At 53.7% G+C, this 21,204-nt stretch overlaps 2 protein-coding genes across 3 annotated transcripts; one reads left to right on the forward strand and one right to left on the reverse strand.

Annotated features, from left to right (window-relative positions):
- Positions 1–1,306: 1,306 nt before the first annotated feature.
- Positions 1,307–20,440, reverse strand: VPS11 (VPS11 core subunit of CORVET and HOPS complexes). Of its 2 annotated transcripts, none has more exons than XM_087969774.1 (16): positions 20,046–20,440; positions 19,735–19,826; positions 9,361–9,496; positions 8,869–9,032; positions 8,510–8,757; positions 7,717–7,918; positions 7,294–7,445; positions 6,599–6,785; positions 5,908–6,051; positions 5,534–5,722; positions 4,997–5,158; positions 4,776–4,915; positions 4,463–4,665; positions 3,291–3,462; positions 2,796–3,018; positions 1,307–2,707 (listed from the first exon to the last, which is right to left on the reverse strand). In XM_087969774.1, exons 3-16 carry the CDS (start codon positions 9,368–9,370, stop codon positions 2,543–2,545), a joined length of 2,361 nt encoding a protein of 786 aa, XP_087825900.1. In that variant the 5' UTR covers positions 9,371–9,496; positions 19,735–19,826; positions 20,046–20,440; the 3' UTR covers positions 1,307–2,542. The 2 variants fall into 2 exon arrangements, with proteins under 2 accessions (XP_087825900.1, XP_087825899.1); XM_087969773.1 differs by lacking the exons at positions 19,735–19,826; positions 20,046–20,440 and adding exons at positions 10,075–10,221; positions 10,307–10,528.
- HYOU1 (hypoxia up-regulated 1) lies at positions 10,707–20,960 on the forward strand. Its single transcript, XM_026680982.2, has 24 exons — positions 10,707–10,905; positions 11,072–11,165; positions 11,261–11,339; positions 11,603–11,757; positions 12,028–12,104; positions 12,706–12,887; positions 13,366–13,481; positions 13,661–13,844; positions 13,974–14,108; positions 14,366–14,448; positions 14,741–14,873; positions 14,986–15,173; positions 15,454–15,592; positions 15,853–15,913; positions 16,024–16,106; positions 16,318–16,488; positions 16,859–17,049; positions 17,139–17,226; positions 17,405–17,527; positions 18,094–18,227; positions 18,658–18,742; positions 19,164–19,362; positions 19,509–19,592; positions 20,423–20,960. The coding sequence occupies exons 1-24, from the start codon at positions 10,821–10,823 to the stop codon at positions 20,479–20,481; spliced, it is 2,928 nt and encodes a 975-aa protein (XP_026536767.2). The 5' UTR covers positions 10,707–10,820; the 3' UTR covers positions 20,482–20,960.
- The last annotated feature ends 244 nt before the right edge of the window (positions 20,961–21,204 follow it).

The raw sequence follows: 21,204 nt of genomic DNA on the forward strand, positions 1-21,204 counted from the left end.
CACCTGCCGGGAGAAACCCCGATCGCGCCGGCCCTGCCTGGCCGGCCGGCCGCCGCCGCCTCTTCCCGCGGGAGTGGCTTGAAGCCCTCGGGGAAGGGCGGGCCCAAGAATGGGGGCGAGCGGCTTTCAAGGGGGCGCCGGTCGGGCTGCAGTGTCCCCGGGTTGGGGTGGGGGGTGGGGGAGAGGCGGGGAAGGCAGTGAAAGGCGGCGAGGGAAGGGCCGCGGAGGGGCTCGCTCGAAGGGGCGGCTGGACGGAAGCCGCCTGAAAGGATGGGCCACAAGCGGGCCGTCGCGCCTCCCGTCCCTGTCCCGTCGTCCCCATTTCCTCGGACCTGAATTCTGCCGTCTTACTCCTGTTTATACTTATACCTATTATTCTGTAAGCGATTGACAAGTCAAACAAATCAATGAAGTCTCCGTCCTGGCTGTATAAAATCTATATGGGGGGGGGGGGGGTACCGGAGGCTTCCGAGGCCAATGCCTGTGGCAGATCAAGGTGCCAGGCGGTACCTGGGGAGGCCTTTGAAGGGCCCTAAAGACAAGCTCTCTTGGAGACCGACCGAAGTGGTGACAGCCCAGGCATTCAACTTCCCTTTGCCTCAAGAGGTTAACCAGGCCAGTGTGGCCCGAGTCGGCTGCTTCTTTGCAGCCCCAGAAATAACCCAAACCGAAGGCTGCTGAAACAGGGATCGCGGAGGTCATTTGCAACTTAGAAAAGAAAGGTATTGTAAATAAACCAGTAAATCCCTTTAATAGCCCCCTTGAGCTCATTCTGACATCAAGATGGGAGAATTTACAGGCTAGAGAATTTATCTGTTTCCTGCCTGCATCCGTGAACAAAACACACAGCATGAATTTTTGCTTTGGGCTGGACTATCCAAAACCTCAGGTCCCTTTCAGGTTCTCTCACAGGCAAGGAAATCTGGTTTGCTTCTGGTGGGAGGATGGGGAAACCAAAATACCTCCCGTGTTGCTGTTTCTACCAGAGATTTAAAGTTTGGGACTCCTTTGCCAAATTCCTATAGCACAGAGGAGGCAGAACTAGACATTGCTCAACAATATACCTGGACACAAACCAAGGCTAGCCCCGCTCCCTCTTTTGTTTCTCAGGACCCAAGCAGGAAGGCCTCCAAAATCTCCTGGGAGTAGAAGTCCTGTGGCAGTTATAAACACGGTGTTTGTAGAATAGTTTCAAGTGCATCTAATACAACTCACTGTGGCCAACTTGCCATGGACAAGTTACACTAATATCAAAGTAACGTTGGAGTAGAATAATTAAACAAAGGATGCAAAAGGAGAGACAAAATGAAATGTGAATGAAAAAATATTTTTAAAATTCTTTTAAATTAAATTGTTAAATTGTCCCATGCGAGTTGTCCAGTGGTGCCTTGGCAACAGCAAGTTGTCCCATTCCGCTCCCAAAATCTGGAGGGATTGACTGGATTATATCTCGGTTACCCGATTTGGGATGCCGGGGAAGGAAAAGTGTTCAAATTTTTCTATTATTTGCCTTTGTATTAATCTCAATCTTTGAATGTGTTTTCTTAAAACATTGTATCTCCACGCCAACTAGACAACAAATCTACTGGCAAGAATACGTACAAAAACCTGTACTGCTCTGAGTGGGTGATGGGGAAGCCCCATTTTGTGGCATCTCCTGCTTAACTGGAGACCAGGCCTAAGCCACCATACCTAAAACAAGCACATAAGCAAGGTGAACAAAAGCCAGGAAAAGCTCACCCAGGGAAAGCAGGTAAGAAGGAACCAAGTTGTTAAAGAACCAAAAGAAAAAATGTCACCTAAATCAGACAAAGGAAGTTGGGCCTGAGCACATGGGAAGCCCCTCCCTGAGCCCCACCAACAAAGCAAGGACCTTGGGAGATAAAACGGGTCCTGAAGCCTGCCAGCCCGCCCGTGTGTGCGTGTGTACACAGAGATATACTTTGCAATCAGTAAAGTTTGCTGTTATTTTAAATTAACTGGGTCTCCGTTTGTGATTCTAGAGTGGCAATTCCCCAGGGCTGAGAGCATGTGAGTGAGTGACCATAAGCTGAACATGAGAGCACACGTGTGGTCACTTGGAAAGCGCACCTTTGCCCCAGTGAGATTTCCCAACCACCCCCAAGCTGCCCCGTAGTTGGTGAGCCTCCAGCCCCGGGGCCCTCACCTCGCCTGGCCCTCATGAAAGAAGGCCCGGAGGCAGGTGACAGCAGCTCCCTTTAGTCAGACATGCAGTCACACCAGTTTTTCCTCCCGCAGTTGAGGCTGCCATTGAGGCTCTGGCAGGCCTGGCTGGAGGTTCTGCTCAGGCCCCACTTGAGAGCCAGGCAGGGCCCAGAGCCAAAGCCCGAGCCGGGCTGTTTTTGCCAGAGAGCCACCCACCCCTCCCTGCCCAGCCCTGGAGGAGGAAGAGCCGAGGTACACAAGCAGGCTTAATGTCCCTCCAACCAAGTCCCTTTTCTCCCCTGCCCGCCTCTGTCTGGCATGGCCTTTGTGCTGAATGGGACGCTGTCTTTGTGAACACATCTGGACGAAAGGATTTCTAGGTGCTCCTCTTTGTCTTGACAAGCAGGTCCCGCTGCAAGCTTGCATCGAGCGCTGCGGCCGATTTGCTCGGAGGGAGGTCTGTGATGAGGGTGAGTTTGTTGAAAACACCACGGCCAAAATAATCGGCAACCACAGAGAAGCTGTCGTTGGAATATTTCAGCTGCCGGAGGCCAAAAGAAAAGGACGTTTGGCAGGGACAAGAATACCCGAGCCTGTTTACAAGCACCAGAGCCCGCCCAAGAACCCACCTGGTGCTGGAACTGGTCGTGCAGGTCCCGTTTCTGCTCTTGGGCACGGATCATGTCCATGACCTTCCGGTTCTCAGGAAGGCACGTGGGGCACTCCGACCCACTCTCCGAGTAGCTCTCGAAGCAGTGCTGATGGAAGGAATGGCCGCACAGGAAGTGCACCGAAGGCAGCTCCAGAGCACTGGTGCAGATGCTGCACTTTGTCTTCTGGAATATTTTGGGGCTAGAAGAAAGAAGTCATCAAACCTGGGCGCCCCCTTGGCACCTCCCCCAAACGCTGCTACAGCCCCCACTTCCCTGAGGACCCTGCCTGCACTCCCACCCAGTAGATGGAAGTCAAAAGCAGCAGCCTCCCAAGGAAACAGGAATTTCCCCTCAACTTTTTTTGCAAGAAATGAAGCCCTTCCGTTTCTGCACTACCTCAGCCGCAGGACAGGATCCAGGATGGAATCTGCTGACTCTTGAGACAGATCTAGCAGCAGGTTCCATAGCTACCTTGTTTTCAGTTCTTCAATATCCTGGCGGATCCGCTTGGTCTCCTCCCGGTATTTCTGGATCTTTTGTTCATCCTGCTCGATCTGGCAACTTTGTCTCTGCAGTTTGCTGATGAGGTAATCCTTAATGACGGACAGGGTGGCCGTGGAATTGTGAGCCAAAGTCTGAACAACTAGGAAAGAGACACCCATCAGGACAGGAGAGAACAGGGGTGCAGCTGCAATCTTGCATTGCTTCTTCCACAATATGGATCTGAGCCAAAAAGTAGGAGCCCTGGTGGAAAAAAGTGCAGCACTGCAGGCAAGCTCTGCCCACAGCCTGGAGTTTGATCCTGACGAGCTGAAGGTTGACTCAGCCTTCCATCCTTTTAAGGTCAGTGAAACGAGGACCCAGACTGTCGGCAGCAGTATGAAAATAACGCATCTATTGTCAACCCCCGAGGAGAGGGCTGTGGGACCCTGTGTGGCGATACGTCCAAGTCTAAGTCCTGTCGCTGTTGTGTGTGTTGCTGCCAGGCTACGTCTCAGCCATTTCAGCCACCCACCCAAAAACAAACTTAGAGGTTCCTGTATCGTCAAAATCACTTTGAAGCAACAAGAACAGCATAAAACACAGCATATAACCCCCCAAAAAAAAAATATCGTAAGAGCTGGATTAGGCGCCTTTCCAGCTTATCCTTTTCTCAAGTCTCTGTGCGTAAGGAGAGGGGCTCCCGCCTTTTGGAAGAGAGGAGTGTTGTTTATCAAATGGGGGAAATTACTAAAATACCCCTTTTTTTCTATCTTAAAATTCAACCAGATACTTTCCCTCCCTCGTTCACAGGCTGGCAGTGGGGCACAGGGTTTGAACTTCTCTCCCTTGAGTGCACCGCCCCGTGTGGAAGGAGAAGGGGAGCAGGGGCTGCCGTACAAGGGCAGAGCTGCGCAGTTGTGAGAATCCTCCAAGATGACGACAAATCAAAGCTCGATCACTTTTGTCAGTAGGACCAATTGCTCAGGTATTTTCCGCCCACATCTAATCCGTCTGTATGGCGAGCCCTTAATATCTGCAGAGCAGAAGTCGGCTCCCCGTCACCCACTTCCCAGGGTGGGCAAGGGTAAGTGGCGCTTTCTCTGGCTCAGCTCACTGCCCGCTGTTGGCACCCTCACCCCAAAGGCAGAGCCTGGCCTCACCCAGCAAAGGCGGCATGAGATTTTTGGTTTCGATGCGTGCCAGCACAGCCGCCATGTACTCCTTGCAGTCCTCCTCCTTGTGGGCGAAGTAGCCGAGCGCTTGTTCCCAAAGACAGGCCTCTTGTTCCCCGTACAGCTCACAAACCTCCACCACCTTCCGGTACTGCCCGTTCTGCATGTGGTAGTGCATGATCTGCTGGAACCTGGGGAGGAAGGAGAGAGGAAGGCAGAGGGGGCACCCGAGGGCTTGAAACTGGCCAGCCGTTCTCTTCCCCCTTCCCAAGTAAGAAAGGACTCGCTCCTCTGCACTCACAGTTTGTGCTGCTCGTAGAGGTAAAGGATCCCATCCTTGAAGTTATGCATCTGGCACAAGACCAAGGCCTTATCAAAGACATCCTGGAACTTCCCGCTCTTCAGCAGGAGAATGGTTTCATTGTGCAGCTTCTCCTTGATCTGGGAAGACCCAAGAGGGGATTCTTGGACATCAGACAGACTCCAGAGCCTCCCAGGAAGACCTACACGCCCAGGACGTACCTGCGGATCTTGTTCGTGGGCCCAGTTCTGGAGACGGAGCTCCAGCAGGGTGTCGTATACCCCCTGCTTAGAGTCCGGCTGAACCTCGGACATGTGTTCTAAGAAAGTCTTCAGCTCCCTGGGGTTGTTAGCAAAGATGGGAATGAATTCATCGGGATTTGCCTGCGTCATGAAACAGTGAGGAGGGGGAGCAGAAGGGAGTGAAAGCCAGGTAGCAAACTTTTTCCTAGACCCCCAAGCAGATCCACCTGCCTCCCAAAACACCAAAGTTTCCCCATAGGGAGCATCCGTTAGGCCCAGTGGGAACCCCAGGACGCATCGCAATGAAACCAGAGGGGGGAGAATAGAGTTGCTCTACAGACCCTGAGATTTTTGTGTCCTGCCTGTCGCTTCCCACTTGGCCAAGACTGCACACCAATTAGCACCCCCGACCCCTGGATCTGGCTTCCTCTTTATTTGAAAGCCCTTCAGCCCCATTCCCTGGGCAAACGGTATTGTGCCCCAAACCCCACTCCCGCCTGCCCCCTCAGCCCATACCCTCCGCTCTGGCAGCAGGCCAGACCCCTCTTGCTCTTTCATGGGCCGATAGTCTGTGCAGAGGATCTTCAGCAGCTCAGTGGCTTCGTTGGGGGTGTGATGCATGAGGATCTTGCCGTAGCGCTTCATGTTACTCTCAGCCTGCTCGAAGGGCAGCTTGCCAATGTAACGCAGGGCCTCCTGGAAGTTCTGCAAGACCCAGGAAGCAGGCCGTGAGGAGAGTTTTGCCTGTGTTTTCCTTTAAGCTGGGGGTGATTCTTCTCCAGACTGAGCCATTTCAGACCAGGCTTACGGTCCCAATTTCCCCTCCTTCCTAGCATCCAACATCCTTGGCTGCCAAACAAGCAGTCCAGAAGCAATCAGGCTGGCCTCACCTTGATATCTTCCAGCTGGATCTTCAGGTACCACTCGTGGTGCTTGTGCTTCTCAGCCAGGTACACAGCATGTGAGTAACAGCCTGCCTGGCGAAGCACCTTGATAGCCGTCTCCACGTCAAAGTGCACCTCGCTCTCGCTGGTCTACAGAAGGCCCAAAGGGAACGGAGTCAGCCCTGGAAGCTCCAGACTGAGCCAGCTGCCTTCCAGACTCCCTTATGCCCAAATGTCTGGACTGCAAAGGAGGAGGAAGGCCTTCACTGCTCGCCCTCTTCAAAGAACCAATCCCTAAAGAGAAACTCTACTTTAGTCATCCCATCAGCGGAAGGGAGAGCATGACTGTTGTTTCTTCCCTTGCAAAGGCAGGTTTTCTAAAGTTTCCTCATTCCAGCGCTGAAGTGACATCCCCACCGGAGGGAGGATGCATCTTGTGTCACAAGGTTTTCTATATTTCCACCAGGAAAACTCTAGCACATCTGGCAACTCAGGCAGAGAACAGAGATTACTACATACCTATAGTATATAGTAAAGGACATCCACACAACCAGTCTACTTGAAGCTGATAAGCATAACCCCACCCTGCCAGAAGAGACACCGTTAAAAGCCAGGGACTTCCATCCATGGAAGCGATTCAGAGAAGGGCCATTGGGTATCTAGGAGGAAAAGCACTGAGGTGCCCTTGTCCCGTCACCTTGATGAACTCCTCCAGCTTGGAGATGTCCTTCAGCTTGGTATAGCAGTTCAGCAGCAGGGTGGTGTGGTCTGCATTGGCCAGTGACTGCAAGTGGAGCATCTGCAAGTAGGCAGTCAGGTTGTGTATCCGCTGAGCGTCCAGGAACTTGCGGATGACATAAGATGGCTCCAGTTTCCCAATCGTGCTAAGAAAAGAGCACAAGTCCCAGTTGCTGGGATTAAACGATGCGGGTCACAAACAAGTGAGCAGCTGCAACCATTGGCGCCACTGCAGAGGAGGCATCAATAGGAGGGTTTCATCAGTCCAAATCCTCTTTCAAAACCACCCTGCTAAAGATACTCCCACCCTGAGTTGCTGCACGCTGTAGATCTCCAAACTCCATATCTTGTTTACATCCTAGGCAGTCATTCCATTTATTTGAGGAGGAAAAAATTCTCTCACTAGCCAGGACCCATCCAGCTTCCTTTCTGACCTTTCTCGGGATTTTGATGCTCACTGGAAACATCAATTTGCAGTTCCATTTGGGCAGATTTGCTATCTTAACGTGACAGCGAGAGAAGCATGCAAGAAGATGCGAATTAGTTGGATGCTAACCCAGCTTTATGAGCCCAGAGGAGAAGCCTCGTCATCAATGCCAAGCCCCATGAAAGAGGGAGGCCAAATCTGCACCCTAATTCTTTAATGTTACCCACCGGAGGTACTGCTGAATAGCACCATCATGGTTGCCCTTATTGTACAGGTGATCTCCGTATTGGCGAAAGATCTCAGACAACCCATCACTGTCCAGGTGGTGACTTTTAGCCAGGTTGATGGCCATTTCAAAAAGGTTCTTCTTGAAGAGCATCTGTTATAAAAGGAAGCGGTGGTTCAAGAAAGGTTCCAGAGGTTCCAGCCAAAGCTGCTCTATCCAGTGGTTTGCCAGAGGCAGACTGTCAAGTCCATCCATCTCCTCAGAGCCTTGTATGGATGCTGGTGTGGAAAGAATTCTGCAATGGGCAGGCCTTAAGGCATCTGCCCCCACCCCCACCCCCACCCAAGGACCAGCTCAGGGCATGTGCTGCAGCTATTTGGCCAAGAGCCCCTCTATCTCTGCCCCAGTGAGAAGGGTCTCTTGCCTCCAGTTTGGTCTGCGTATCCTTCTCCTGCAGCACATGGAGTTTCCCGTCCCTCGTCAACACATAGAGGCATCCCCACTCTGCCAGGACATCCACCACATCATCAAACACAGAGCTATAGGCAATGAACTTGTTGCCCAGGTCATAAATATTCAGGATCTGCTTGTCAGAGTTTTGTGCATCTCCTCCAGTAAACTCAGATCTGGAGCAGAGAGGAGGAACAAGCAAGAACGAGCAAAGTACAAGCTTGCAAGTTACATTTAAGCTATTCCACCAAAAAGGGCCTAAAATAAAGAGACCGTGAACTCATTTGTGTGTCCTCAATAAAGGAAGAGTTCACAGCAGCTCTAGCTGCAGCCTTAGCCATAGGACACCAGCCTGCAGGCTTCCAAAGAGCACTCTTTGAAAAAGGGAGGGATGCATTTAGCAGAGACAGTGGGCTGTTCTACACTTCTTTCTAAGCGTAGATACAGGCATCGAATAATTTCATAAACTGATACCTTAAATCTTACTGAAAACTATGTGTGATTCCAAAATCAGTCATGTGCTTTTAGGTACCTAGTGGCAATTATATTCTCCATCAATTATTTACAACTCTCAGAAAATGAGGAGTTCCAACCCAATCTGGAAAGCAAAGCTGAAACTCTTCAGCTACATATGGGGAAATGAAGGACAAGAATGTTTATTAGAAATACAAATTACTACCACAGTTAGGAATGTTCAGAAACGTACCTGTATTTAGAGGTATTTCCTCTAAATGTCCAAAGCACCATCCCAGCAATAAAACACTTACTTGGGAGATACTTTCCAATCCTTGGACACAATGACCAGATAGCCTCGATACCAGTGGACAATCAGTTTTTGACCCTCAAAGGCAAAGCAAGGTCCACGCTCATCTGGCTGGTACAGATAGACACATTCATCTCCTGCCACTATAAACTGGAGGTCCTGGGAGGGATCACTGAGCGTGGAGCAGCGCAGTCCACAGCCACGCATGTCCAGTTCCAGCAGTGGACAATCCTTCACTGAGAGTGTGTAACACTGCAAAGCCAAGGAAAAGAGCAGCTGTGAGAACAGAAACCCAATCAGGCGAAGTGTGGGTCAAAACCGAGTTCTACCACATCCTCACTGCCCCATAGACCAACAGCCTACCTGGATTTTCTCTGTGGTAGCCACAAACAGATGAGTGGTTTTGCTTGACTGGCGAAACACAAGCCCAGTAACTGGATGGCCTCCTTCATGTAGGACTTGAGTTTTACTATGCCGATCCCTTGTAATGTCCCCCTTGATGAGCACCACACTCCCATCCACGAAGCCTGTGAGAAAGAAGGAAACAAGATCCAGAGACCAAAAACATTCTCCACTTCTTCTTCTTCTTCTAAGCTGAACAGACCCTCAGGTGACCTGTTCCATACTACATAACACCAGAATTAGACCTGGAAACAAACTGGCAACCAAGGTAGCCCACAGTGCTGCATTTCGCACCAGCTGACGTTTAGGGATTTTCTCCAGGGGCCCCATGTACAACTTTTAATTGTAACCTACTTCAGGTTTTAAAAATATTTTTGCAGACCGCCTCTCCAAGCATTTCTCTTCCCAGTTCACTTTCCAATGTTTAGAATACACAATAGCAACTCTAGTTACCAATAGCCATGAAGTTGAGATTTTCATGGACAGTGAGACAGGATACCAGCGTGAGTTTATTGCCTGGTATTGCAGGGAAAATCCTGGTGCACTGAGGTGTCCCACCATCCCGTTTCTCTAAATTCCAGACTTTGACCTACAAATAATCACAAAGAGATTGTTAGGGAAACTGTCTCGCAACCAATATAGGCATGTTTGGACCGGTAAGTTTTGCAAGAGGTTTCTTGGCTTGCATATTTTGCATTTATAATGCCCCCTTTTAACTGTATCCTTGTTATTTAGATTGACTAGTCTTATTACTGTCTGGAGACAGGATAACAGGCCTTGCTTATGCAGACGTTAGGACAAAGCGCCTAGAGCAGGGGTTCCCAACCTGGGGTGCGAGACGATATTCCAGGGGGTGCGAGAAAAGTCCAGGTAAATAATAGGATATTGGCTATATGTTGGCATTTTTATTTATTATTTATTTCAGGGGGTGCGAGGTTCGAGTGAAATTTCTTTAGGGGTGCAGGGCAAAAAAAAGGTTGGGAACCCCTGGCCTAGAGGATTTGAGAGGCGGAACAGGTTAACAGGTTCGCGTGGAAGTCAATGGAGAAGCCGCTCAGGAGGGAAATCTCTTGACCAGCGCAGAGACCGTACAGGCAACAAGCGGCAGAAAAGCAGCTTTCAAGTCCCCGGCAGGCAAAACGGGCCCGCTCCGCTCCCGCAGCTCACCAGGGGGTTGAGCCCGGCCTCCTCCTCGCCCACCGACACCAGGATGCTGTGCTGCTTCAGCTGGAAGAGGTGCGTCACCCGCAGCTTGTAGGCCTGGAAGCTGCTCAGCTCCAGCGAGCGAGGCAGGAACCAGATGTGCCCTTCCCAATGTGGGCTGCGGTTAAGGGCCGTCCACCGAAGAGCGCCCGCCGCCGCCCGCCTCCCCCGCCGCCCGCCCCAGCCTCGGAAGGATATCCCCGAAGACCAGGCTGCCCCTGCCCGAGTCGCAGACCACGATGCCCGGGGGGAGCAGCACCGGGGTCCCGTCGGAGTCCGTCAGCGGCTCCCGGTCGAAGAAAGCGAAGCGCCGCCACTGCAGGTAGGCCGCCATCTTGGCGGAGGACGGAGGGGGAGGGGCTCGCGGCGGGCGGGTGACGGATAGCCACTTCCGCAGGCCCGCCGCCCCGCCGCGGGGGCTCTTGGGGACTGGAGTTCGGTGCGGCCACGCCCCCGGATGCTCCTCCGGCGGGGGCGGGCGCCGGAGAAGCGCGACGCCGGGGACGTGGACCAATGGCGTTGCGCGGCGGGTGGCCGCTCCAATGAGCGGCCGCCGCGTCTGGCTGGAGGCGCGTCGGTGCCGCCGCGGAAGGAGCAGTTCGGCGGAGGGAGGCACGCTGCGCCGGCTGCGGACATTGCACGGGACGCCGCTCGCTCGCTCGCTCGCTCCGCCACCCGCAGAAGAAGCCGAGCCGCCTTGCTTCGTCCGGATGGCTCCCGCGGCCCGGAGGCCCCGCCTGCCGCTCCTCGGCCGCCTGGTGCTGGCGGCGCTGGCTTGCCTGCCCGCGCTCTCCGGTGAGCGTCTCCGCTGAAGAAGCGGCCCCAACCGTCGCGGGCCCTGCCCTGCCCCGGCGAGCCCCGCGCGGGAGCCTTTCGGCCGGGCTTGCGGCCTGCGGGGAGGGGAGGGGCGGGGCCCGGGCTGAGAAGAGCCGGAGCCAACGAGGCTTTTGTGCTGCTGCAGACTCCCTGGCTGTGATGTCGGTGGACCTGGGGAGCGAGTCCCTGAAGGTGGCGCTGGTCAAGCCCGGGGTGCCGATGGAGATCGTCCTGAACAAGTGAGCCAGGGAGCCCCCCCCCCGGGCCTCAGCTGGAGGCTCCCCGCTTGGTTGGGGAGACTCACCGGCCGGCCTGTCTGCCTTGCTCGCTCTAGGGAGTCGCGCAGGAAAACCCCCGTGGCTGTGGCGCTGAAGGAGACCGAGCGGCTCTTCGGGGACAGCGCAGCGGGAATGGTGAGCCCTGCCAGCCCCTCCGATCCTCTGCTCTGGGGCGGCTCTTGGGCTGCGCTTGTGCTCTTCCTGCCCTGCCCGGCCGTTCTTCTTTTCCCCCTGCTCCCGTCACTAAGCAGCTCACAGGCTCTCCTGGCCTTTGGGGTCCCCACTGCAAAACGCGGGGCCAGGTTTGCCATTTGGAAGTGGCCCCACCTGAGCTTTATTGTGAGGAGAAAGCATTGCCGCCACTGAGCATTGGGTGTTGTGGCCCTTTTATTTTACAGGCTATGAAAACTCCAAAGGTCACATTCCGCTATTTCCAAGACCTTCTGGGCAAACATTTTGACAACCCCCAAGTGGCTCAGTACCAGTCATGGTTCCCAGAGCACCGGCTGGAGAAAGATGCAAGGAGGGAGACGGTCATCTTTAGACTCTCAGAGTGGGTATCTCTCACTGCTCAGACACAACGACCAAGTTGAGTCAGAGAGTTTTGTACCTGCGGGAAATAAGTCCTGCGTTTTGTTCATTTTTTCCCCTTCTGGGCATTAAGTGCCTGTTGGAATAACTGTGGTGGGAGGTGGCCACTTGCCTGTCATCGTTATTCAGGGAATGGGATGTGAACCATTTGCAGTTGTATGGATAAAGTCTTGCTGCGAAACATATTTCTACAAGCATCTTTAAGGACTCGATCGTTTTTTATTCTTTGCAGCAAGTTGCAATATTCTCCAGAAGAGATGCTGGGTATGGTCCTGAATTATTCTCGGGCACTGGCTGAGGACTTTGCAGGTTGGAATTGCTTTTGTGTGTACATTGAGGCATGAGAATTTACTTTTGGGGATGGATGTGAGTGAAAGGCTGGGGAAGTGATTCTCCAGGTAGTGTTAATTTTTTTTCCTGTTAGTTCCATCTAGAAGTACAGAGCAATGAGATTAGGATGCAATACTAGATTGCTTACTGGGCTTTTTCCCTGAAACGTTAGGAAGAGGAAACAAGTATTTTCAGGGTCAATTGCATTCCTTTGCAATGTTCAATCTTTTGGAAAGGGGCGGGGGGGGGGTCCTTCTCTTCTGGAAGACCAAGTGTCTTTGCAATCAATTTTAGTGAGTTTGCAATCAATTTTAACATTATTTTAACTTTATTGCAAGCTTTTAACAGCAACTTACCAAAAGTGCTGCAAGCATTGCGTAGTTTTAGATCTATATTTTATTGCTGATAATGTTTGAGTTGTTTTTAGCAATGTTGTGTTAGCTGGCTAGTATATTGCTGAAATGAGACAAGCGTTGTAAATAGATCCATTTTCAAATTGGCCTGCAAGCGAAGTAAAGGACAATAAGTTAAAAGGTATGTGAACTGTGCGTTTAACTAGCTGCTTTCACTATTCCTTCAGAGCAACCAGTCAGAGATGCAGTAATCACCATCCCTGCATACTTCAACCAAGCAGAGAGGAGAGCCGTCCTGCATGCAGCCAAAATGGCCGATCTTAAGGTTCTGCAGCTCATCAATGATAACACCGCTGTGGCGTTGAACTATGGCGTCTTCCGGAGGAAAGACATCAATGCCACAGCTCAGGTGGGTTGGGCCAGGGAGGTTGGATGGTGCACTATTCAGGGACAGCGGTCTCTTTCCCAGTTTCAAGATGAAGCTTTTGTGGATTTATTGATTATGTGCCATCAGGACTGACTCTTAGCAACCCCAGAAGCCGATTCTTTTCAGGGTGGTCTGTTCCCAACCTGGTTCTTCAGGCCTTCTGACAGTGCACCCATTGTCATGAATGGAGTCCACCCCACCTTGCTGCTGGTTGGCATCCTCTTCTCTTTCCTTCTACCTTCCCCAGCATTGTGTGTGACAGCCTGCTTCTTTTTGTAAACAAGAAGCAGCTTTATAGCTTTTACAGACCTGTAGAGGAGTCAAGACTGTAAGAGCCCAGCAAAGTAAAAATCCCACACACATAAAATGGTAGTTCAGGAATCGACGCATCCTTTTTCTAGAGGAACCTTCTGGATGCCTCTTCCGGGGCCTTTGAAGTGCAACATTTTTCTCTTTTCAGAACATCATGTTCTACGATATGGGGGCAGGCAGTACCGTCTGCACCATTGCAACCTACCAAACTCTGAAATCCAAGGACTCGGGGGTCCAACCTCAGCTGCAGATCAGGGGTGTTGGGTAAGAATTCCTGTTTGAAGCCTGATCTCTCATTTTCTGGCAAGGCAGAAGGAAAGAGATGTGCAAAGAAGTCAGACGTTTGAGGGAAGGCCAATCTTTGGGGGTGGGGGGAATGGAGTCAGAGGAGAGGACGAAGCTCCCACCAACGTCCTTCTTCTCCCTTGGCTGTTTTCGCTCAGCTTCGATCGGACGCTGGGAGGCCTGCAGATGGAGCTGCGCCTGCGTGACCACCTGGCCAAACTCTTCAATGAGCAGCATCCGGGCAAGGATGTCCGGCAGAACCTCCGTGCCATGGCCAAGCTGCTGAAGGAAGCCAACCGGGTGAAAACAGTGTTGAGTGCCAATGTGGACCACATGGCTCAGGCAGGTGGCACCCAGAGCTCTTGACTGCAGCCAGGCGCAAGGGGCCTGGGGTTGGCAGCTCGGTAAAGGGGGTGGCTTGGAGAAGAAGGGGAGACTCCCACGCCGGTTCTCAGGTTCTCTTCTTTCCAGATTGAGGGTCTGTTGGATGACATCGATTTTAAGGCCAAGATTTCCCGACAAGAGTTGGAGAATCTGTGTTCCGACTTGTTCGAGCGGGTGGCAGGCCCCGTCTGGCAGGCCCTCGGTAGCGCTGAGATGAGCCTGGTAGGTACAGGAGGGATGGGGTGCAACCTTTGGGAGTCGCAGGGCTCCACCAGTCATTAGCCGATGAAAGGGGCCGGATTGCACAGCGGCTGCTCCTTCTGCTTGGAAAACATCACTTTGTTAACTGGGATACGTTCTTGTTTCTGACTGAACGCCGCCCTTAGTTAGAAATACATAATAGTCAAAGTGCTGCATGGGATGGCAAGGCTCAGCCTGGCTCCTGAAACCGGCTCTGTGCCTTTTTCTCCCACTCTCAGGATGAGGTTGACCAAGTGATCCTCGTTGGAGGGGCTACCCGAGTGCCGAAAGTGCAAGAATTTCTGTTACAAGTAGTTGGCAAGTAAGGTGGCTTCCTTGGCCTCCTCCCCACTGCCACCTTGGGTGGCTGAGCAGGGAGCCCATCGCGCCTCACCCAAGGCATCCCTCCTGGGTCGCCCCACTCCTGGCTGGCCTGAGAACCTGGGACTTGCAGGGATGGAGACTGAGGCCAGCTCTTTCCGGCTGGCTGAGGAGCAGGGGACACTCCACCCCAGGCATTATCTCCTGTGAAATGGGATGTAGCTAGCAATGGGGGGGGCTGACCTTCACTTGACTGGCAGAGCAGAAGGGCACAGCATCTCCATCTCCCCCAGGGAAGAGCTGGGGAAGAACATCAATGCTGATGAGGCTGCTGCGATGGGTGCCGTCTACCAGGCAGCTGCTCTGAGCAAAGCCTTCAAGGTGAAGCCCTTTGTTGTCCGTGACGCAGCCGTGTACCCGATCCAGGTAAGGGCAGGTAGAGGCGGCAAGCGGGCGGCCATCAGGGAATTAACTGGGCCACTTTCTAGAGTGGCAAAGAGAGCAAGCAGGCCGCCTCTTCCCCCCTTCCCTCCCACAGGTCGAGTTCACTCGGGAAGTCGAAGAGGGGGACGAGTCCAGGAGTCTGAAGCACAACCGGCGCATCCTCTTCCAGCGCATGGCACCGTATCCTCAGCGCAAGGTGATCACCTTCAACCGCTACACAGACGACTTCGAATTCCAGGTCAACTATGCCGACATGGGCTTCCTGAGCGAAAGTGACCTACGGTGAGGGCAGTTCTAGGCCGGCTTTGGGGGGGGGGGGTCCAGCAGCTTTTACCTGCGTAGCTCCCAGGGGAGAAGAATGCCCAAGACGTGGGTGGAAACCCCGCCCTCCACCTGGCCCGACGTAGTGTGTCCCCTCAGCTCCTTTTGGGACCTGCAGGCAGTTGAGGAAAAAGATCCATGCCTGGCTTGTGTAGGGGTTGGGCATCTCACAGGCAGAGCTGGAAGCGGGCTGCAGAATGAGGAGGGGCCTCACTGCCCCCCTGTGTCCCTCTTGCCACAGAACTTTTGGGTCCCTGAACCTCACAAAGGTGAAGCTGCGCGGTGTGGGGGAGAGCTTCAAGAAACACCCGGAGTACGAATCCAAAGGCATTAAGGCTCATTTCAACATGGATGAGAGTGGTGTGCTGAGCCTCGATCGGGTAAGTCAAGGGGGCCTTGGACCTTAGGTTGCGTCACGTAAGCGATGCTGGTTACCTTTTTTCTATTGTGATCTGCTTTGTGAAAGCTTTCCCGATGGTTTCCATGTGTTTATTTCTTTCAAAATGACAGAAAACTTTCCTGTCACGTTCAGCAGTCATGATTGGGGAGGGGTTGAAAGGCCAAGGGCCACAGGTTGCCCATACCTGGAGCCTCCAGCTCCAGCCCACACTGCAGGTGTGTTTTTCCTGCCCTCTTCCAGGTGGAGTCTGTATTTGAGACTGTGGTAGAGGAGAAACCAGAGGAGGAATCCACACTCAGCAGTAAGACCTTCGGCTTCGCAGGGGGTTGGGACAGGGGACAGCAGGCGCTCCAGCCAAGACGCTTGGCCTTGTCCGGAGCCATTCTGAGGCTTGTTTCTCCTCCTGGGCAGAACTTGGAAACACGATCTCCAGCCTGTTTGGAGGAGGCAGCCCTGGGCCAGAAGCCCTTGAGAACGTGACGGAGGCTGTTCGCGTGAGTAAGGGCTGGAGCCTGACGGAGGCTGGGCTGCAGTTACTATCCACAAGGCGGCGGGGGGGAGGACTCGGGGTCCCCTGTGCATGGGTCTTTCAGGAAGCTGGTTTGGCCATGGGTTTTAGGTGGCTTGGGCTGGCTCTCCACACGGCTTGGCTGAGCTGCCTGGCTTTGCAGAAGTGTCAGGGCCCCTTGTGGTTTTCCACCCCAGGAGGAGGAAGAGGCTCAAGTGGAGTTTGGGAGAGACAACCAGAAGGACCAGGCCGGGCCTGCGAGTGAGGAGGGTGAGAAGCAGCCACCCAGCTCCCAGGAGAAACCTGCTGGAGAGGCTTCTGCCCCTGAGGGCCAGCAGGAGGAGGCTGGAGAAAAGGGGGCGTCCAAGGTGAGGCCTCCCTTCTTTTCTGGCAGGGGTGGGTGGGAGTGAACGAACATCATGTCCAAGCGGAGCAGAGCCACTGGCGTCTCCCCGACCGGGGCCACATTTCATCAGTGGGCTTGTCCGAATCCTCATCTCCTCTTGAGGCCTGATATTGATCCACATTGGCTCTCAGACCGCAGGCGCTTCCATGGCCCGACTGGCCCCACAAGGGGACACCTGCCCCCGCCCCCATAAGCGACACCCGCTGTGTGACCCAGCGAATGCAGGGCTCATGGAAGCAATGTGTTCTGGTGACTTAGTCCTAGAGGCAGAGTAGAACCCAAAGAAAAAAAAGGAAAAGGGAGCAACTGGAAACGTCATTGTTCCAATCTAGGAAGCCCCAGATAAAGCAGAGGCCGGAAAGGGGGAAGACCCCGCTGTGAAAAGTCCCGAGGTGGCAGCCGTGCCGGTGGAGGAGGAGAGGAAGGCCAAGAAGCAGCGGCTGGTGGAGGAGATCGCAGTGGAGCTGGACATGCACGACGTGCTGGAGCTGTTGCCGGAGGAGTTGCAAAGCTCCAGCCGGAAGTAGGTGTGGGGGGGCTCAGCCCCTCCTCCTTGCCTTTGGGGAGATGGGCAGTCTGGGCCTTTGCCCTTCTCACCTCGCCCAACCTCAGGTTACAGGAGCTGACCGAAAGGGACCTGGAGAAGCAGGAGAGGGAGAAGTCAGCCAACAGCCTGGAGGCCTTCATTTTTGAGACCCAGGTACGAGCGTAAGGTCTATTTGAAGAGCCTGGCTGATCTCCTCGGACGCTGTCAAGAAGCAGAGGTTCCTTGGCCAGCCAGGAGGAAACGAGGGCAGCTGCCTGAGGGACACCTTCCCCCAGGTGTCCTTGGAGGTTCTTCCTTCTTCAGAAAAGCGGGTCCTTCTCATGCTCTGCAGGACAAGCTCTATCAGGAGGAGTACCAGTTTGTTGCAACTGAAGAAGAAAGGGAGGAAATAGCCAGGAAACTGAGTGAAGCTTCCAGCTGGATGGAAGACGAGGGCTATACAGCCCCAACAAAGGTGAGACGTCACCAATGCAAAGACGAGGAAGAACCAGCTGGTGGCTCTTTGAGGCTGGACCAGGAAGATGCAGGCAATATGTGGGCCTCCAGACCCTGCTGGCCTCCGGTTCCCAACTTCCCCCGTTACTGGCCATGCTGGTGGGGCCAACTGAAAAGGGGAGTTCAAGCAGTACCTTCAAATGGTAGCTGAGAGGGTGGGGCTGCTTAGGATGCCCTTTCCTCGTCAGGGGAGCTCGCAGGAAGAGACTGCGTTGCCTCAGCACAGAGTGGGTCAGGCAGACCAGCGCCGTGGCCCGTGGCCCATTGTTTGCTGGCACCACCTCCTTGACAGTTGCCACAAAAAGCCTCGTCCATGAGGCCACTATTATTGGCACCTATCTGACCAGCTCTCCTGGCATTCGTGTTTTCCGCACGTTATGATAAGCGGTGGGGCTTGCTGAGACCTGGCCCATTAATCATGGTCTAAGAGCTGCCTCTGGCTTGCATGGGCGGCTCCTGCCAAATCAGAAACCCTCAGGGATGGCTGTGTGCCGGGCTCCATTTCCTCTCTGTTGCAATTCCCAGGAGCTGAAGGAGAAGCTTTCTGAGCTGAGGAGGTTGTGCCGGAGCCTCTTCTTCCGGGTGGAGGAGAGGAGGAAGTGGCCAGACCGCCTGGCTGCCCTGGAGAGCCTGCTGAATCACTCCAGCATTTTCCTCAGGTAGGAAGGAGGCAAGCCAGGGCCCCTAGGTCTCCCCCCACCCTTGGGAGAAGCTTCCGCTTCTGCAGCTGGGGCTGCGCATGTCCAGAGTGCTGATGTAGCCAGGGCCCTGCAGCTTTCCCCCTTCCGTAGCCTTTCAGGAATTGTGAATTGATTCTGTGAGTAGAAGCTAGAAAAGGGATTTCTGGGAAAGGCTTCAAATTGTGGGGCCTCTGATTGCTGACTTAAATGGAACTGCAGTTTTATTAGCAAAAATAGATGGTGAGCTCTTAAGTCCAGCCTGCTGGCTTGAAAGAAGCACTTCCCAGCACCAGCTGCCCTCTCCCGGGTACAGTTGAGGAGGAGGGGCGCCACCTTGAGCTGCCACCTGTGCCAGAGGCACCTGCGCCTTTGCTTCAGGCAGGTTGAGCCCCTTCCCTGCTCCTTTCAGGGGGGCCCGAATGATCCCGGAGCCCGATCAGATATTCACCGAGATCGAGCTGAGCACATTGGAGAAAGCTATCAATGAGACGGAGGTAAGTGCAGCCACAGGAGGCACCCACAACATCGGGGATTCCAGCCCCAGGGAAAGGGGTTCCCTTTGGAGGGCCCACAAAAAAGGAGAGTGGCGCGACAGCTGCCTGTGCAGCAGCAGCAGCAGCAGGCGGCCTTGGGTTCGAGAGCCGCACTTAATCCCGAAAAGCACAGGTGGCTCCTGCTCCACGACCTGTTGGTGCTCTTCCTGTCTCCGAGTTCCCTCTTTGGGGCAGGAGGTCAGTTCCCCAAGGTCACCTTGCTCCACACGGCATAGCCAGGATTTGTGGCCCTGCTGAATTCTACTGCCTGGTAAAAAGCAGCTCGAATATCCCTCGGGAGGATCTGCAGTGGTGGCATTCCCCATGGGAAGACGGCCAGCAGTGAGTGGCCAGGAGCCGAATGCTGGTTGCCTTTTCCCAGGTGTGGAAGAACGAGACGCTGGCTGAGCAGAACAAGCTGCCCCCCACCGCCAAGCCCGTTCTGCTTTCCAAAGACATTGAGGTGAAGATCGCAGGCTTGGATCGGGAGGTGCAGTACCTTCTCAATAAGGCCAAGTTCACCAAGCCCAAGAAGAGGGAGAATGGCAAGAGCCCCCCTCCCAAGCAGGAGACTCAGGAAGGTGAGCCGGAGCAGCCCTTGGAAGCCCTTCGGGTGCCTTGGCGAGACTGCCCGCTGGGGGAGGGGAGCGAGGGGGGAGGGCTGCCTTCCCTCTGCAGAAAGGTGGCTTCTGCTCTCCACAACTGCGGTTTTTTCTGCCAAGAGCAGATCGACCGGAAGATGCCAGCCCAGCCGAGGAGCCCCCCGTGGAGGAGGAAACGCCACTGGGCAATGAATTGGACCCAGACGGAGGTAAGGGAACCCCGATGGAGGAGGAGGAGGGAGCCTTTCCTTGGGTCAGACTGGAGTCCAGGCACCAGATGTCCACTTTCACCCAGAGCCACAAGCGCGACAGCACAGCCGTGGCACTTACCTGTAGTCCTCGCTCACTGACCTTGTTACCAATGTCCTTGAAGATCTGTCCATCGCACCACCCCAGGGCCACGTGATCACAGTTTGCCGCCTCTCTTGATGGCTTCCCCCAGCCTAAATCAGTGAGGGAGCCATCAGGGAAGATCACACGTTGCTCTGGTCAGTTTCCCCAGCCTCCTTGGGCTTGCACTGACCCGCAGCCTCTTCTCACCCGTGCTAGCGCTGGGCCCTACTTCCCATGATCTCTCTGTCCTCATCCTTCCTGCAGCTCCACCCCCCTGCAGCACTCCCAAGCTTCTCACCCTGCCACTTCCCAGTTAATGACCCATTTACCTTGCAGTTAGGACAGTCATTGGTCATTGCAGCCACCTTGCTCAGTATCAGCTGTCCCCATCCCAAAAGCCATGGTAACCAGAAGAGGAGGACCTCTATCATTTCCAGCATGGTTAACATACCATGCGGATGATGGGGAAATGCTGGTTGAATGAATGTTGTGCAAAGCTGCATAAAGTGGGCTGGATCCGGCAGGAGCTGGGCACAATCTGGGCACTCTGCATCCCAAGGAGCCTCTCTTGCTTGGCCAGAGATCACGTGGGGGTGGGGACAGTCCTTCTGCCACAGCAAAAGGCCAGCGGGAGGTTTCTGAGAATGTTTCCTGAGACGCTTGCGTCTGAACATTTAACATTGGGTTGGTTTTGTCTTTAACGTAGGCCCACAAACAGATAAGACTGCAGAAGCAAAAGAGACCAGAAAAAACGATGAATTATAACACTTCCTCAAGTCCCTGTGTGCATCATCAACATCTATTTATTTACAGTTAATTTTACTGTTTTTACGATGGACATGGTTAGTGGAACATGGCACAAACTGATGACAAAATAGAAATTGTATTTTTCCCCCTTTTTGTTTGGGGATTTTGTTCTTGCTCATTTGGAAATTTTGTGCTGTATCAACCCCTTTCTTTAAAGACGACTTTCAGCTCTTTGGAAATGTTTGCGATGTCTGACCCCAGCTTTTTCCTGGGATCAGCATTTTTCAGCAATGGATTAAATCTACCTGGATTTCTGTAGGACACAGTGCAGCATACCTGCTCTGGGCTCTGCTTTTGATGCAGAAAGCAGGGCCTGCGGCTCCTCCCTTGTCTGGAAAACCTGCTCATCTTACTCTCCGCCGGTGGCTGCTATCGCTGTCTTTGTTCTGCAGCTCCATGTCACAAAGTCAGGTGTAACATAAATGGGTAGGCAATAACGGTCTGAAAGAAGCCTTAATGTTCCCTGTTGTATCTGAGGAGGTAAAATACAAAACAGAACAGCCCAGGCTGGCGCTGACACCAAGGGAGAGAACCGGTGTCTTCTTCCTTGCTTCTCCCTCCAGTTACTGCTGTGGCCACGTTTTGCCTCATTCTGTTCCTTTCAAGGGGCCTCCCCACAACTCCACTGCAGTCATGCAAGCAAAGGGTGCTCTGGGGGGCGGGGGGCTGGGCATCCTTCGC

Source organism: Notechis scutatus, chromosome 7, assembly GCF_049901735.1.
Source record: "Notechis scutatus isolate UNSWTSFEM ecotype Mainland chromosome 7, rNotScu1.2, whole genome shotgun sequence".
NCBI lineage: Eukaryota > Metazoa > Chordata > Lepidosauria > Squamata > Elapidae > Notechis > Notechis scutatus.

Excerpts from the sequence above, each read along its gene's own strand:
- HYOU1 (XM_026680982.2), top strand. The coding sequence starts at position 10,821 with ATGGCTCCCGCGGCCCGGAGGCCCCGCCTGCCGCTCCTCGGCCGCCTG. Across the intron at positions 12,888-13,365 it reads ACATCAATGCCACAGCTCAG|AACATCATGTTCTACGATAT; the intron begins GTGGGTTGGGCC and ends TTCTCTTTTCAG. Across the intron at positions 17,528-18,093 it reads GCTATACAGCCCCAACAAAG|GAGCTGAAGGAGAAGCTTTC; the intron begins GTGAGACGTCAC and ends TGCAATTCCCAG.
- VPS11 (XM_087969773.1), bottom strand. The coding sequence starts at position 10,444 with ATGGCGGCCTACCTGCAGTGGCGGCGCTTCGCTTTCTTCGACCGGGAG. Across the intron at positions 7,446-7,716 it reads ATACGCAGACCAAACTGGAG|ATGCTCTTCAAGAAGAACCT; the intron begins GCAAGAGACCCT and ends CTTTTATAACAG. Across the intron at positions 6,052-6,598 it reads AGCTGGAGGAGTTCATCAAG|ACCAGCGAGAGCGAGGTGCA; the intron begins GTGACGGGACAA and ends GGCCTTCTGTAG.